The sequence below is a fragment of the Carassius gibelio genome, chromosome A22 (genome assembly GCF_023724105.1).
Source record: "Carassius gibelio isolate Cgi1373 ecotype wild population from Czech Republic chromosome A22, carGib1.2-hapl.c, whole genome shotgun sequence".
In the NCBI taxonomy this organism is placed as follows: domain Eukaryota; kingdom Metazoa; phylum Chordata; class Actinopteri; order Cypriniformes; family Cyprinidae; genus Carassius; species Carassius gibelio.
The window spans coordinates 20,986,664-21,002,246 of record NC_068392.1 but is presented as its reverse complement, the minus strand read 5'-3'; the positions used below and the strand labels follow the sequence as shown (position 1 = coordinate 21,002,246).

General features: G+C 40.2%; 1 protein-coding gene across 3 annotated transcripts in view; it reads right to left on the bottom strand.

Moving 5' to 3' along the window:
* The window catches only part of LOC127943308 (serine/threonine-protein kinase MARK1), a 47,492-nt gene that overhangs the window by 17,005 nt on the left and 14,904 nt on the right, over positions 1 to 15,583 (bottom strand). For all 3 annotated transcript variants that reach the window (XM_052539669.1, XM_052539668.1, XM_052539671.1), the window contains exons 4-14: positions 10,865 to 10,913; positions 7,339 to 7,404; positions 7,180 to 7,250; positions 5,594 to 5,650; positions 5,263 to 5,499; positions 4,971 to 5,090; positions 3,760 to 3,859; positions 3,507 to 3,619; positions 3,066 to 3,219; positions 1,001 to 1,170; positions 805 to 902 (exon numbers count right to left, since the gene is read on the bottom strand). In XM_052539669.1, coding sequence (XP_052395629.1) covers positions 805 to 902; positions 1,001 to 1,170; positions 3,066 to 3,219; positions 3,507 to 3,619; positions 3,760 to 3,859; positions 4,971 to 5,090; positions 5,263 to 5,499; positions 5,594 to 5,650; positions 7,180 to 7,250; positions 7,339 to 7,404; positions 10,865 to 10,913 — 1,235 coding nt within the window. The remainder of the gene's footprint in view (positions 1 to 804; positions 903 to 1,000; positions 1,171 to 3,065; positions 3,220 to 3,506; positions 3,620 to 3,759; positions 3,860 to 4,970; positions 5,091 to 5,262; positions 5,500 to 5,593; positions 5,651 to 7,179; positions 7,251 to 7,338; positions 7,405 to 10,864; positions 10,914 to 15,583) is intronic.

Genomic DNA, 15,583 nt, shown 5'->3' with positions numbered 1-15,583 from the left:
CCCAACATCCGGATACTCACCCACTATCCCCTTCGTGAGAGCAGGGGAGAGCCCAGTAAAACCAGCCTCAAGAGTGGATAGCACCCTATTGGATGCCGCACGGGACTGGAAAATGCAAGTGGACCTAGATCAGCAACTCAAGTTTCCACCTGAGATTTTAAACACCAATCTCAGGCAGGATTTTGTTTTGTGTTCAACTTCACAGAAGTCCCTGTGCATCGTGGAACTAACTGTGCCATTGGAGGCTGCAGTGGGAGAAGCATATGAATGGAAAAAGCTGAAGTACACTGATATAGCTTTCGAGGCAAAACAACTAGGTTGACGTACACAGGTATTTCCGGTAGAGGTTGACTGCAGAAGATTTGTGGCCACATACATAGTCAGGCTCCTGAAGGGGGTGGGAGTTTGGGGACAGGCCTTCAGGAAAGCCATTAAATCACTGTCGGAGGCAGCGAAGCAGCAGGTGGATCTGGATAAAGAGGAAGGACCCCAACTGGGCTGCAAAGAACAATGAGGGGTAAAAGCAGAAGGCGGCTCACCTGGAACGCAAACACCAGTGAAGGAGGGTGCCCACCTGAAGACCTTGATGACGTTCTTACCCCTCTCCCCACTTAAAATTAGAAGTGCTGATTACTAGGGATATTAACATCAAGTCCTATGAGCTGAACTACACACACACATTCTCATGTTGTTAGGAATTGTTTTTCATTTTTGTTTCCGTTATGGCTCACACCTCTGGAATGGACACTGAGAGCTCATGAGCTAATGTGATGAGGTCTAGGCTGCGGTGAAGAGTCTGCTCACCTGCTGTCTTTGCCGTTGGGTACGGCTGAGTACCGGTCTGTGCTGGATCTCTCACACACGTACGTATTTCTCCTCGTCACTCCACCAGCAGCGCTGTTCTGCTCACACAAACACACATTATTATAGACAGAGAGTGTGAGCTAGTGTCAGTCACATGTATTTGTCATGTGATGTAGTGGCTCATGTGACCTCTCACCCCTGAAGCTGTGGAGGACTTCCTGCGTTCCTGGGCCACCAGAGGAGAGGCGGCTGTGCTTTCTTTAGAGCTGGAGGAGGGCAGCTTCCCCTCCTCCTTCTTCTCTCCCTCCACGCTGTTGGCCTGAGAGCGCTTGGTGTGAGAGACGGCCGGAGGTATGGACGGTGCCACTGCACAAAATCATGGAAATATTCAAGCTCAAAATCAAATAAATTAGCTATTTTTTAATATTAAAAATATTGGAACGTTTTTAGAGCTTGATTTTTATTTCAAAGAAATGGATCGCCCAAATATGTCAATTCTGTCATTTACTCATCTTCAGCTAATTTTAAACCTGTATGACTTTCTCTCTTCTGTGGAACAGCTGCAGTTTTGAGGAATGTTGGGAAACGAACAGTTCTGGGTTCCATTGACTTCCATAGGATGAGGAATATGCTACGAAAGCCAATGGGATTTGAAACTCTTTGTTTATCAACATATTTCAAAATTTAATCGTTTTACAATCCACAGAAACTCTGAAACGTAGTCATTAAATAAATAATTAGTTTTTTTTGCATAGTTCAGTTCTTGACCTTGTTGGTCTTTGTTTCCTACGCACCTAGCACGGAGTTTAATTGTTAATACATTCCACAGAAGAAATAAAGTCGTACAGGTTTGGAAAAAGATGACAATTTTCATTTGTAGATACAGCATACTATCCCCAGTGTTGCCAGGTCTGTGGTTTTCCAGCGAAATCGGGCTACTATTACACTAGTCTCGTGTAGCCAGACCTGCAGACTGCCGGATGAAGGTCTGGAATTCATGGCAGCTTTCTTTGGCCTTTCTTTTGACCGTACAAACCAATCACAGTTTGTTTCGTTCGGGTGGGGAAATGTTGCCACAATAACAGAACGGTGTGTAAAACACTCGGACGTATTTTAAAGATTCTATGCCGCGAACTTAAAATATTTCACATAAATTTGAAAACCCAGTGTTTAGTTGATCCTGATAATCCTGTCACAGACACAACAGATTTTTCTTTCATGAGGGGGTTTGGCGCCATGGTATCTTTGTTTCCAGGCGGGACATTAAAGAACGCAACACATACGTCTTGCAGAAACCCTGTATAATTAAACTAATCCGATGACGACTGTTGTGTACCATATGCATCAGACGTTTAGCTAACGGTCCGTGGGCATCACGCCTGAGGCGGAGACTACTATTGACAATTACACTGTTGCCGCGGGTGGTTTTTCATATCCGTGGTTTGAAGTGATGCCAATAATGTGATATTTAGCATTTGGAATGCAAATTTTACAAGGGGAACATTTATTTTACATGTATTTTACCCCCTGACTGGAGCAGGATTGGGTTGTGAAAACCTGGCAACCCTGACTATCCCTGTACATGGAAAGGTTTAAACTTCTTTACATTAAAATGATCTACCTGTGCCTTCATTTATTTTTTATTCTTATTTATGTGTTTATTGTTATACCTTTTACCCCTGACCTAGACCTCCTGAAACTAAGAAAATGTTTAATAAAAACTTTATATCATTTTTTTATATTTTTATATAGCCGGGGAAGTCGTGGCCTAATGGTTAGAGGGTTGGACTCCCAATCGAAGGGTTGTGAGTTTGAGTCTCGGGCCGGCAGGAATTGTGGGTGGGGGTAGTGCATGTACAGTGCTCTCTCCACCTTCAATACCACGACTTAGGTGCCCTTGAGCAAGGCACCGAACCCCCAACTGCTCCCCGGGCGCCGCAGCATAAATGGCTGCCCACTGCTCCGGGTGTGTGTTCACAGTGTGCGTGTGTGTGTGTGTGTGTTCACTGCTCTGTGTGTGTGCATTTCGAATGGGTTAAATGCAGAGCACAAATTCTGAGTCTGGGTCACCATACTTGGCTGAATGTCACTTCACTTTCACTTTCATATTAAACCTATGCATGCCACATCCAAAATGAGCCAACAACTGTTTCTGAACCACAGCATCAGAAATTAATTACTAGATGACTGATAACTAACTTTTCTGAGCTAATCGAATGTATTTATTCAGAATGAATTGAAATGTTCAGTGTGTTTTGTACCGTGGTCGCTGAATCGGCGCTGTTTCTGCGTGCCTGAGATACTGCGCTGGACTTTGGAGTGTGCGGGTGACTGTGCAGAGCTGTTGTTCAGGTCACTGCTGGGTCGTGACCTTTGACACAGGTTTTGGGTGGACAGTGAATCGCTTCCTTCAAACTAAAACAAGCGAACAAAACAAGATATTATTATAGTTAACTAAACCTACTTCATTTCAGCTAGCTACAAGGGCAAAATTTCTCTTTTTAGAGTACTTCAACTTGCAATAAAATAAAATAAAACAAATGATATTGCTAAAATGTAAATGAAAACAATAAAATTACTACAATTAAAATGAAAAAATAAATCTAAATGTAAAATTTTTTACCGAATATACTGCATGAAGTGGATGTATCATTAGTAATTACGACTGATGTTTAGATAGTTAATAAACATATATAACTTGCCTCTGGAGGTTTCCTGCCCAGCAGAAGATACGTGGCCATGACCTCATCATATTTCTGCCCTACTAATGCCTCTGTGATCTCATCTTTAGGGAAACCCATAGTGATCATCAGCTCTGCAAAAAACACACATACAGAATCTTCTTCTCGTACTTTTGGCCATGTCGTATGATATTGACAGACTTTCTTGAGTTTTAAACTGATGCATCAATAGGAAATAAGGAGTGAAACCCAGAAGGTCAGGGAAGGTACAGACCTATCCGTTTTGTGTCGCTGATGTCAGCCTCGGGTTCAGTATACGGCTTCAGCTCCTCTTCATCATGACCTACATTCATCCAGCGGTCCTTCATGATTTGCTGAGAGACATTGACAGACATTAAATTACACATGTGCATATTAATGTATTCATTTACTATTCTTAATGATCAATTAGCAGCCATATATATATATATATATATATATATATATATATATATATATATATATATATATATATATATATATATATATATGCCAAATGAAGGGTTGAGGGTTTAACTCTTGCTAGTGAAAAAATTTAACAATAAGCATTAGAATTTCAGTCCTGTAACTAAATTAATTAATTTACTTATTATGAAACATCCACTTTTTCTCAAAGCAGGGGTACTTTTAAAAGCAATATATTTATGTCTTCGCCTTTAAATTGTTTGCCCAAAATGGTTTGCCATATTTTACCTGTTGTATTGGAAATGGAATCAAATATTAATATTTGTGACCCTGGACCACAACACCTTGTGTTAAGTGTCAAATTTTCTAAATTGAGATTTAAACATCATCTGAAGGCTGAATAAATAAGCTATCAATTGCAAAAAAAAAAAAAAAAATAGAAAAATAGAAAATCATCTTTAAAGTTGTCCAAATTGAGTTCTTAGCAATGCATATTACTAATCAAAAATTAGGTTTTGATATATTTACGGTAGGAAATTTACAATATATCTTCACGGAACTTGATATTTACTTAATACCTTAATGATCTTTGGCATAAAAGAAAAATCCAGAAATGCTGCTTTGAACATTGAAAAAGACAAGCTACTGCACAGAGACATATATAATGTCCTCCACAGCAGATCCAGACAGGTGGTGCTGGGGAGGAGGAGGGTGTCGAGGAACTGATAACACTGAAACAGACTATTTAAATGTTGAGCAAGCAAGCTCATAAGCTGCAGATGAAACGGAGGTGAATCTGCTTGCAGCGTTAACCCTGCGACTGCTAGAGGAATAATATAGAAAACCTATCTAGAGTGCACTGAACTCATTTCTAAACAAGTTTCTACTACTTTGTATGGTGCTTTTGTCCTTTTCAGTGTTTACAGTTGCCCTGTTCACAGAATGCTTTGGCTGTATGGAAAAGAGCATGAAACGTCACATCTTGTATTTGAGAAAAGTATAAATTCAGACGGGTGTGTGAAGTGTGCAGAGCAGTCTCACATCTAGACTTCCACGTTTGCCTGGATTGAGCACCAACAGCTTCTTCAGAAGGTTTTCACAGTCTGTGGACATGTAGAACGGTATACGATATTTCCCTCGCAAAACTCTCTCTCGCAGCTCCTGTGTGGACCAAGAGTGAGAGTGAGGACCCAACACAGCACACACAGACAGAACAATAGGCTTGTAGGGAAACTTACTGTATTCTCATTTAGGTAAACTATAAATAAACATATGCCTTATGATGGAGCAGTGGATTTTTAAAGCAAACAGTTTGAATATAACTAGAAATGACCTTCAAATTCTGTCCGTCAAAGGGAAGTGAGCCACTGACGAGCGTGTAGAGGATGACCCCCAGACTCCAGACGTCCACCTCCGGCCCGTCGTACTTCTTCCCCTGGAAGAGTTCGGGAGCTGCGTACGGAGGACTGCCACAGAACGTGTCCAGCTTACTCCCGATGATGAACTCATTACTGAAGCCGAAGTCTGCTATCTTTATATTCATGTCTGCGTCTAGCAGCAAGTTTTCAGCCTTTACAGAGAGAGACACCCAAAGAAATGTACCAAAGTGGTCTGCATAGACATCAATGAAACACATATCACTAAACGGTGTGTGTGTGTCTCACCTTCAGATCCCTGTGGACTATTCTCTTCTGATGGCAGTACTGCACTGCAGACACGATCTGTAGTCACACACACACACAGTCACATAATTACATCATTACACAATCCAGCTCTATTGATTATCTGCGAATAGAAGCTGAGAAAGTCGCCAAATTCACAACATGTTGTCATGTGCTAGATGGATATTTTAGCATGTGTTTGTGTCACTGTAGTTGAGAGAGAGTCAGCCTGGGGTCTTATATTCTCACTAATCACCACCTGCAGTGAGCTGTGCTGCAGCGATTGAAGTCTGGGGCTTTCATTGCCCTTCACTAGTGAAACACCACAAACACTGGTCCGTTAATTACTGCACCACAGCAGGGGTTTAATTCCCCCCACACACTGACGATGAACTCTAACTAGTGTCTGTTCATTCACAGTTATCAGACGAACAGCTGATCAGAGGGAAGCCTGACAGACATCACCACTAGAGGGTGTGTGTGTGTGTGTGTGTGCTCCATACTAAACCCTATTCACATGAGTCAACGTTCATTAAAGGTCAGAAGACAAGAAGATCTCCAGTGTATTTACTGATCATGACATGACTGTTATAAATCTGTGTTTCTTTCATAAAAAGGTGTCATTTAATGTCAAATACTAAATCAGTTACAGCAAACATGTTTTATATAGATGTTTTTATTTTCCATTTCATCTTTTAAACCAAATAATTTCAAGCAGAATGAACATGTCTAAGGCGATAAATACTGCAATAAATGTAATTAATCTAATTAAATGTATATAAACCAACATATATGAGTAAATGTCAATATTTACCCAGGTACTAAAAGATCAAAAAGTATGTAAATTTATAGGCACAGATTTTGCCTAATATTTTACTCAAAGAAACAATTATTTTAATTAAAATTGTGAATTGTTTAATTAATTGTTTAAAAATATCTGTTTCAATGAATCAGAGATGTGCTAAAAAGTACTTCCGGTATGACGCAGTTGTACTCCATGCTACAAAATTAAATACTGGTGTTTGTTGTTTATATATATATATACACTAAAAACCAAAAAGCATGCATTAATATATTTGCATATTAATGCAAAATGTACATACAATTTTTTTATTAAATTTTCATTTTTGTGATTTTAAGTTAGAATGCCAGGTAAACTACTGAAGGAAAAGATGAAAACCTAAATAAAACTGACACATAGTAAATACTTAATTCATGTTAAACTAGATTACGAAATAACCAATATTGTTTTATAAACATACCTCGTGATTTAATACATGTATAATGATGTTTGATCGTTGATTAGATCAGTAAATGTGTATTTGCACAGCCATATTTGTTTGCACTGAAATGCATTGTGGGAGAGAAGTAAATATCTATCTAAAAAACTAGCCCATCCACTGTCAACAGCTGCTGTAAATATCACACTGGATTGTTCTCCCAGTTCGACAGTAAGCTAACACAATCCCTATTCGAAAGGTCAAATGACTTTGCTCTATTTTGCTCTAGTAATGATTTCCTCTGGATAGCTGATTTAAATCTCTGCAGACTTTCAATGCAGATGTGTGTAGAGTTTGTGCACGGCTCACCTGCCGAAACTTTGCTCTGGCTTCCTTTTCCTTCATCCTCCCATGAGCGACTAAGTAGTCAAACACTTCACCTGACACGAACAGAGGCATTCAGAGATGTGACATGATGTGTGCTGATAGTGATATTAAATATGTCTCTCACCTCTCCATCACACTCACCTCCACTTGCATACTCCATTATTAAATAAAGTGTCTTCTCTGTTTCAATCACTTCAAATAACTTAACTGGAAAAGAGAAACAGATGCAGAGAGCGATTCAATATCTTAAGCTGAAAACTTAAATAAAAAGTCTTTTTTTGACCTTAATATGATTTTAACAATGATTTAAAAATGCACTAGAAAAAAAAGAAAACTTTTAATTTGACATTATTACAAAGTCTACTTAAGCGTGTTCAGAAGCATTCATGAAAGAGTATCTCTTTAAGTACACTTAAGTGGCTTAATAATATTATTTCTTTAATATAATGTTATCTGCAAATACAGTGTTTTAGAAATTTACTTCTAAGTTTTAAAGTACACTGCAAGGGCATATTAAACAAACTGGACACTAGTTTTGGAGAAACACATCAGGGATGCTTGTTGTGGAGATGTGCTAACAAACACATCACACACACAGCTCCCTGTGTCTTTCCATTTCATAGTGTTCTGTAGTATGTGAAGAGCTTCTGTCATTCAGTTGACGGCTTCCTGCATGCAGTCTTTAATGCAGTGTGTGTGTGTGTGTGTGTGTGTGTTCAGAAAAAAGAGAGAAAAAAAATGTCAGGGATAGGTGGGTAATCACAGCTTTTAGTCTGATTAATCTAAAATCCAGCTCAGTCTCAGCCAATCAGAAGCCAGCATTGACACGCATGAGGCCCCAGAAAGGGCACGCCAGAAACAGCCAGTCATGGCAATCGATACAGAGCTGAAAACAGAGTCTTGTGCTGACAAAAAGGCACAAAAGAGCTGAGCTGGTCAGACATCAGCCACGCATAGCTAATCATGCTAAAGCAGCACGTCTGAACGACTCTCCTGTGATTCCCTTCCATTAAGAATATAAATAATCCAGTTAACATCTCATACAAATGGAGTGAGAGAAAAGAGAGGGTAAGTGCCATGTCACAGATGAAACCGAGCTGTGTATTAAAACAAGACATTAAGGAAGACATCACTTCCTGTTAGCAGGTCCTATTATGCTCTTTTTACAAAGTCTTGATTTTGCTTTGGGGGTGTACTACAACAGGCTCTCATTACTAGGTTGTTCGAAGAACACTTTATTTTTTACATGCATTATTACAACACCTCTCTCCCCAGTCTGGCATGAACAGCTCGAATAGTTCCAGTATCAAATTAAGGCCCCCCTTCTGAAATATGACATGTGCTGTGATTGGTTATCTGGGCCAGTGTGTGTTCAGATTGATTAGCTGGGCCAGTGTGTCCAGTGATTTGTAAGCTGGGTCAGTGTGTGCTGTGATTGGTTATCTGGGCCAGTGTGTCCAGTGATTTGTAAGCTGGGTCAGTGTGTGCTGTGATTGGTCATCTGGGCCAGTGTGTCCAGTGATTTGTAAGCTGGGTCAGTGTGTGCTGTGATTGGTTAGCAGGGCCAGTGTGCATCCAGTGATTGGTTAGCAGGGCCAGTGTGCATCCAGTGATTGGTTAGCAGGGCCAGAGATTTGAGGGAGATTTAAACCTGAATGATTGTAACCACTTTGATTGTAATGGGTTAGCTGGGCCAGTGTGTGTTGTGATGGTTTAGCTGGGCCAGTGTGTTGCGATTGGTTAGCTGGGCCAGTGTGTGCTGTGATAGGTTAGCTGGGCCAGTGTGTGGTGTGGTGTGATGGGTTAGCTGGGCCAGTGTGTGGTGTGATTGGTTAGCTGGGCCAGTGTGTGGTGTGATTGGTTAGCTGGGCCAGTGTGTGTTGTGATTGGTTAGCTGGGCTAGTGTGAGCTGTGATTGGTTAGCTGGGCCAGTGTGTGGTGTGATTGGTTAGCTGGGCCAGTGTGTGGTGTGATTGGTTAGCTGGGCCAGTGTGTGGTGTGATTGGTTAGCTGGGCCAGTGTGTGGTGTGATTGGTTAGCTGGGCCAGTGTGTGGTGTGATTGGTTAGCTGGGCCAGTGTGTGGTGTGATTGGTTAGCTGGGCCAGTGTGTGGTGTGATTGGTTAGCAGGGCCAGTGTGTGCTGTTATGGTTAGCTGAGCCGGTGTGTGGTGTGATTGGTTAGCAGGGCCAGTGTGTGCTGTTATGGTTAGCTGGGCCGGTGTGTGCTGTGATTGGTTAGCAGGGCCAGTGTGTGCTGTTATGGGTTAGCAGGGCCAGTGTGAGCTGTGATTGGTTAGCAGGGCCAGTGTGTGCTGTTATGGTTAGCTGGGCCGGTGTGTGCTGTGATTGGTTAGCAGGGCCAGTGTGTGCTGTTATGGGTTAGCTGGGCCAGTGTGTGCTGTGATAGGTTAGCTGGGCCAGTGTGTGGGGTGTGATTGGTTAGCAGGGCCAGTGTGTGCTGTTATGGGTTAGCTGGGCCAGTGTGTGGTTTGATTGGTTAGCAGGGCCAGTGTGTGCTGTTATGGGTTAGCTGAGCCGGTGTGTGGTGTGATTGGTTAGCTGGGCCGATGTGTGCTGTTATGGTTAGCTGGGCCGGTGTGTGCTGTGATTGGTTAGCAGGGCCAGTGTGTGCTGTTATGGGTTAGCTGGGCCAGTGTGAGCTGTGATTGGTTAGCTGGGCCAGTGTGTGCTGTTATGGGTTAGCTGGGCCAGTGTGAGCTGTGATTGGTTAGCAGGGCCAGTGTGTGCTGTTATGGGTTAGCTGGGCCAGTGTGTGCTGTTATGGGTTAGCTGGGCCAGTGTGAGCTGTGACTGGTTAGCAGGGTCAGTGTGTGCTGTTATGGGTTAGCTGGGCCAGTGTGAGCTGTGATTGATTAGCAGGGTCAGTGTGTGCTGTTATGGGTAAGCTGGGCCAGTGTGTGGTGTGATTGGTTAGCAGGGTCAGTGTGTGCTGTTATGGGTTAGCTGGGCCAGTGTGAGCTGTGATTGATTAGCAGGGTCAGTGTGTGCTGTTATGGGTAAGCTGGGCCAGTGTGTGGTGTGATTGGTTAGCAGGGCCAGTGTGTGCTGTTATGTGTTAGCTGGGCCAGTGTGTGATGTGATTGGTTAGCAGGGCCAGTGTGTGCTGTTATGTGTTAGCTGGGCCAGTGTGTGGTGTGACTGGTTAGCAGGGTCAGTGTGTGCTGTTATGGGTTAGCAGGGACAGTGTGTGGTGTGATTGGTTAGTGTGTGGTGTGATTGGTTAGCAGGGTCAGTGTGTGCTGTTATGGGTTAGCAGGGACAGTGTGTGGTGTGATTGGTTAGCAGGGCCAGTGTGTACTGTTATGGGTTAGCAGGGACAGTGTGTGGTGTGATTGGTTAGCTGGGTAGGTGTGTGCTGTGATTGGTTGGCTGGGCCAGTGTGTGCTGTGATTGACAGCACTTGGTGCCTTGTTTGGGAAATGTCATGCCCCTTACCATAGATGCCGGCTGCGAGCTTCAGTGTAAATATTCAATTCAAATCAAATCAATTTGAGCGTGATTTAAACCTGGATGATTGTAACCACTCTAAATTAGTCTGCCTTGTGAAATTAGCGTGTCTCCGGCAGTGATAACATGATAAAATGCAGAATGTGGTTTTGTGGAATGTGTAGAATGTGGAATAGGATGAATTTGAGCATGTCTTACCTATATTAGGATGATTTAACACTTTCATGATCCTCACTTCACGAAAGAGCTGTGGATAAAAGTAGAAGCAAACAGCATTAGAGAAAACATATTTATCATTTTGCTTTAATGTATGGTTACCTGCATATTCTGAATTTTGACATTTTGATATTTAACCAAAACACTCTGTTTCGTCTCAGCCAATATCAAAAACGTACTATGGTACAATATGATTTTAAAGCAATAACTAGCTTTTAACCTTCAGCAAATTCGACAATATACTTCTTGTACCATCAGTGGTGCAAAAGCTCTAAAGTTCTCCACTATTTTGTGTCAGATATGAACAATTCAGTGAGCTGTTAAATGGAGAATGACTATGACCGGATCACTGAATCAGTAACTCACTTCCAATTCACAAAGAAATGTTCAGTGTGATTCATCAGGTTCATTGTAAAAATCACCTTGTTCATGAATCAGACATTACTGTTTTGTCTCTTTTGTCTGTTCGAGATAAAAAGGAATATGTTTTATGGTGAAATATTGTGGAGTAAAAATTGTACTATATGTACTAAAACACAGTTATAGAAATAGTTTGTTACTGCCACACTGCAAAATGGCAAGAGCTTTGTTATAATGTTGAATCTAGAAGGCATCATGTTGCTACAATGAGCAATTTTTAGGAAAACCGTTTAGCTTTGCCAAAGTTTGCAAGGCTCATGGCATTGATTCAGAAATATATTCAAGAGAAGCACTCAGCAGCAAGTAAATCAAATATTCATGAGCACATATACCACACATCTCTCCTGAATATATCTGTTTTCACATTCTCCCAGCTGTAGACATCGCATACAAAAAATACATTGTGGTTGGATGCTTTCCATGTCAATCAGAGTTGTTTCCGGTCTAAATGGGTGAAATAATCTGCAGTCAAAAACTAGAAGCACAGCAGCCTGAAGTGTCTCTCTGTCCTGGGAAGCTCCCGTACACACAGACGCTCTCCTCAGGGCTCCTCACCAATTCTCTCTTTTCAATCAAAACAACAGGAGGCCGTTTTTTGTGAATGAGTGCCGCATGAATGAAAGAGTGCATCCAGCTCTGCAGCATGTCGTCACACATCAAACTGAGACACGAGACGGGAACAGGATGGGAGATCAAAATATACAGATATATGATTTGCATTGAAGCCGGTTTCCACCACTGAAAAAAAAAAAGTTATTGCAACTTTTTATCTCACTATTCTTACTTTTTTTTTTTTTTCATAGAGTTGCGTAATATAAACGAACAACTGCGAATTATAAAGTCAAAATTTGAGGGGGATAAAAGGACTGATATGTTCTTAGAATTGTGAGTTCAAATAACACAATTCTGACTTTATTTCTCAGAATTGCAAGATACAAACTCGCAACAGCAAAAAAAAAAAAAGTACGAATTGTGAGAAAGTCGCAATAACCTTATTTTAATTCAGTGGCAGACACGGGCTTACATACATTTTTATGATTGTTATTTAATTGTAATAAACCTTTTAAATTAAATGAATTTCAGCACTTATACAAGTAATACGACTGTGCATTTATTTTTAGTTAAGCCCGTAGGGGCTGATTAGTTTGGGTCTTAATTCTAAAAACTTAGAATTCTCATTATTTCTCATGATTATTTTAAACGCCTTTACACTAAAGTTGCTAAAATTCTGTTTTTAATATCACATTCTTTGGCAATTAAGTAAATGTTTCAAATTTGTAAATTTTTTCAACAATTAATTAAGCCTATGTTTGATAATAGTGTCTGACATTCAGTAAATTTTTACTCTAAAGTGCCTTTTTTGCTTTTAAATTAAAACCTATTTAAATTGTAACCTATTTGTGCAAAACACCCACAGTGTCACATCAAGAGTGGAAGTGACCAGCGGCCGTTTGAAGGACAGGAGAGCTAGAGTGACCCATCAGCTCCATCCACCACGGAAACACCTAACAATACAGTCTGACGGATCAATCTATCTCACGACAAAGCCTTTGTTCTGTGGTGTGCCTCTTCAGGAATCACAAACACATCTGTGTGGGAATCTCACTCTAGAAAACACCTCCATACAGAGACTCTGGAATTACACCACACATGAAAAACACACAAACATCAAATGGTCCAGCAAACTCTTCTTATTTTTTTATCTTACAAAATTATTTAAAAGTAAATCTCTAGAAAATGCAATAAAATGTATAAATGTTGTTTGGAGCGGAAACTATTAGATATGTACTGTAGAAATGTCTGTACTGTAGTCAGTCATTAGCTGGTTTTAACTGCATCAAATGTCTGCCTCATTTGGACCTTTTTCTACAGTATAGCAGGAAGTTACCACATGGATTTTAGTGTTGACAGCAATAGCCAAGCCAAACCCTATTTATCATTTGTTGATAAAGCAGAAAAAAAGACAATATACATGTGCAAATTATAAATCAACATTTGATCCCAAATTAATCATTCCTTAATTTAAGCTAAATTGCAACAGTGTTTCTTGCAACAGTTATTCTTTGATAGATGTGATCACATTCTCACCCGTCTGGGACATTATGATGATGGAAGTAACTGTAGAATTAAAATAACTTGAGCAAAGCAGCACATATTATAGTGGTATTAACAAAACAAGTGAATTACTGTGTTCTCTAATCACCCTTTTCATTAGGTTTGTAGGAGATCTAATGAGCAGAGATGTCTCTTTACGTGTGACCTCTGACCTCTGTCTGTCCTGTGTAATGTGTCGTCCCTGTCCTCTGAACAGTTGGCAAAAACAATAAAAGGAGAAAAGGAAAATCAAGAAGCTGTGCTTTTTTTTGGCCAGTCTGCTAAGAATAAATATCAGCTTCTATTTTTACAGCCATAATTCTAAAAACCACAGTAACATTCCAGTCACACACTGACAAGCGTGTCATTTCCTGTAGTGTGTGTGTGTGTGTGTGTGTGTGTGTTATGAAGACGTGATCACGAGCAGGCACGACGTGGCTGTTTCCTGTCACTGGTCCTCAGAAGCTGAACAAACCCACTCAGGACGGATTACACTGTAAAGTGAACATCACTATGACCAACTACACACTCCAATAGTGCAACGCTAAAAATATCATGAGAAACACTGAAAAACTGATTTCTGACGTAACTGTCCGGCTCTAGATCAGTTTACAAGATTTCTCATGCAAAAGGAAGCTGCCTGGTTTGAAAATTACTTTTGTTTGAGTTTTGATTATTACTCACTACACCGCTGACAATACAGTAGATGATGGACCTTTTCTCCTGCGATATTTCACCAAAAATTGTGTAAATGTGCATTTCAGAATGCACAACTCGTAAAACCGTATGTGTGTTTGTGGTGTACAGTATATCTAAGATTGTTATATATATATAAATGTGTAAGATTTAGAACTTTTGCATTTAAAATTGTTTGTGTTTATTTCATATTTACATTGTGTGGTGTATGGTAAAAACTAAATAACATGAATAAGGGTTTGAAATTCCGATTAATATAAAAAAAGAATTACTTCAGGTTCCAAATAATGTAATTATACGTTATAACGTTATAAGTAAATCTCAAAGAACATATTAAAATAATTTAAAAAAAGGCACGCCATGACCCCTTCAAATGCCCATGATTCACAAATCTCTACACATCATAACCATTATTAGACAAGATTTAGTCTAATATTATAATATTTTCAGCTTCCGATAAAAGTACACTAAGCCGTGTTTGACAAATTATACCTGTTATTTTAACCCTTCAAAATCAGCAAAGAAAACACAAAGGTCATCAGACCGCGCCTATTAATTATTCAAAATGGCGATTAAATGAGAATCCATTTAAGAAACCATCAAACGCTGGTTGAGAGAAGATGTGCTCGTATAAAAGCTCATAAAAGAACAATGGATGTGCAGTGCTCCCGGACATGCTTCAGTTAGCCGCTAGCACTGAATCCTGATCGCTCGGAGCTGGGTGAGATCCCAGCAGTACCAGCATCTCCATCACTCAACCCTGATTCTGGATGAGTCAACACACCGGACCAGAAATCAGGACGTCAGACCTTTATCAATATGGAAACACAACTGAATGATCCTTGTTGGGGGAGGAGGTAAAACCACTGTATTTACAGACGTGTGTGTGTGTGTACACCTCACCATGAGGTCATTAATCTTACTGTCGAAACGTCAGGCAGAAGAGATCAGTGTAGGTTTCACTGAGAACCTCACTGTCCATCAGTTCAAGCAATTCTAATGTGAACATCAAACAAATAATGGAGGACAGGCCTCTTTAACATATTCAAATGACATGATAATTCCCAGTATGGAAATAAAACTAACCTTTCATTAATTTGAAATATACAGGTGTTGGTCATATAATTAGAATAACATCAAAAAGTTTATTTCATTAATTCCATTCAAAAAGTGAAACTTGTGTATTATATTAATTCATTACAGACTGATATATTTAAAATGTTTATTTCTTTGAATTTTGATGATTATAACTGACAACTAAGAAAAATCCCAAATTCAGTATCTCAGAAAATTAAAATATTACTTAAGACCAATACAAAGAAAGGATTTTTAGAAATCTTGGCAAACTGAAAAGTATGAACATGTAAGGTATGAGCATGTACAGCACTCAATACTGAGTTGTGGCTCCTTCTGCCTGTATCACTGCAGCTATGCGGCGCGGCCTGGAGTGGATCAGTCTGTGGCACTGCTCAGGTGTTATGAGAGACCAGG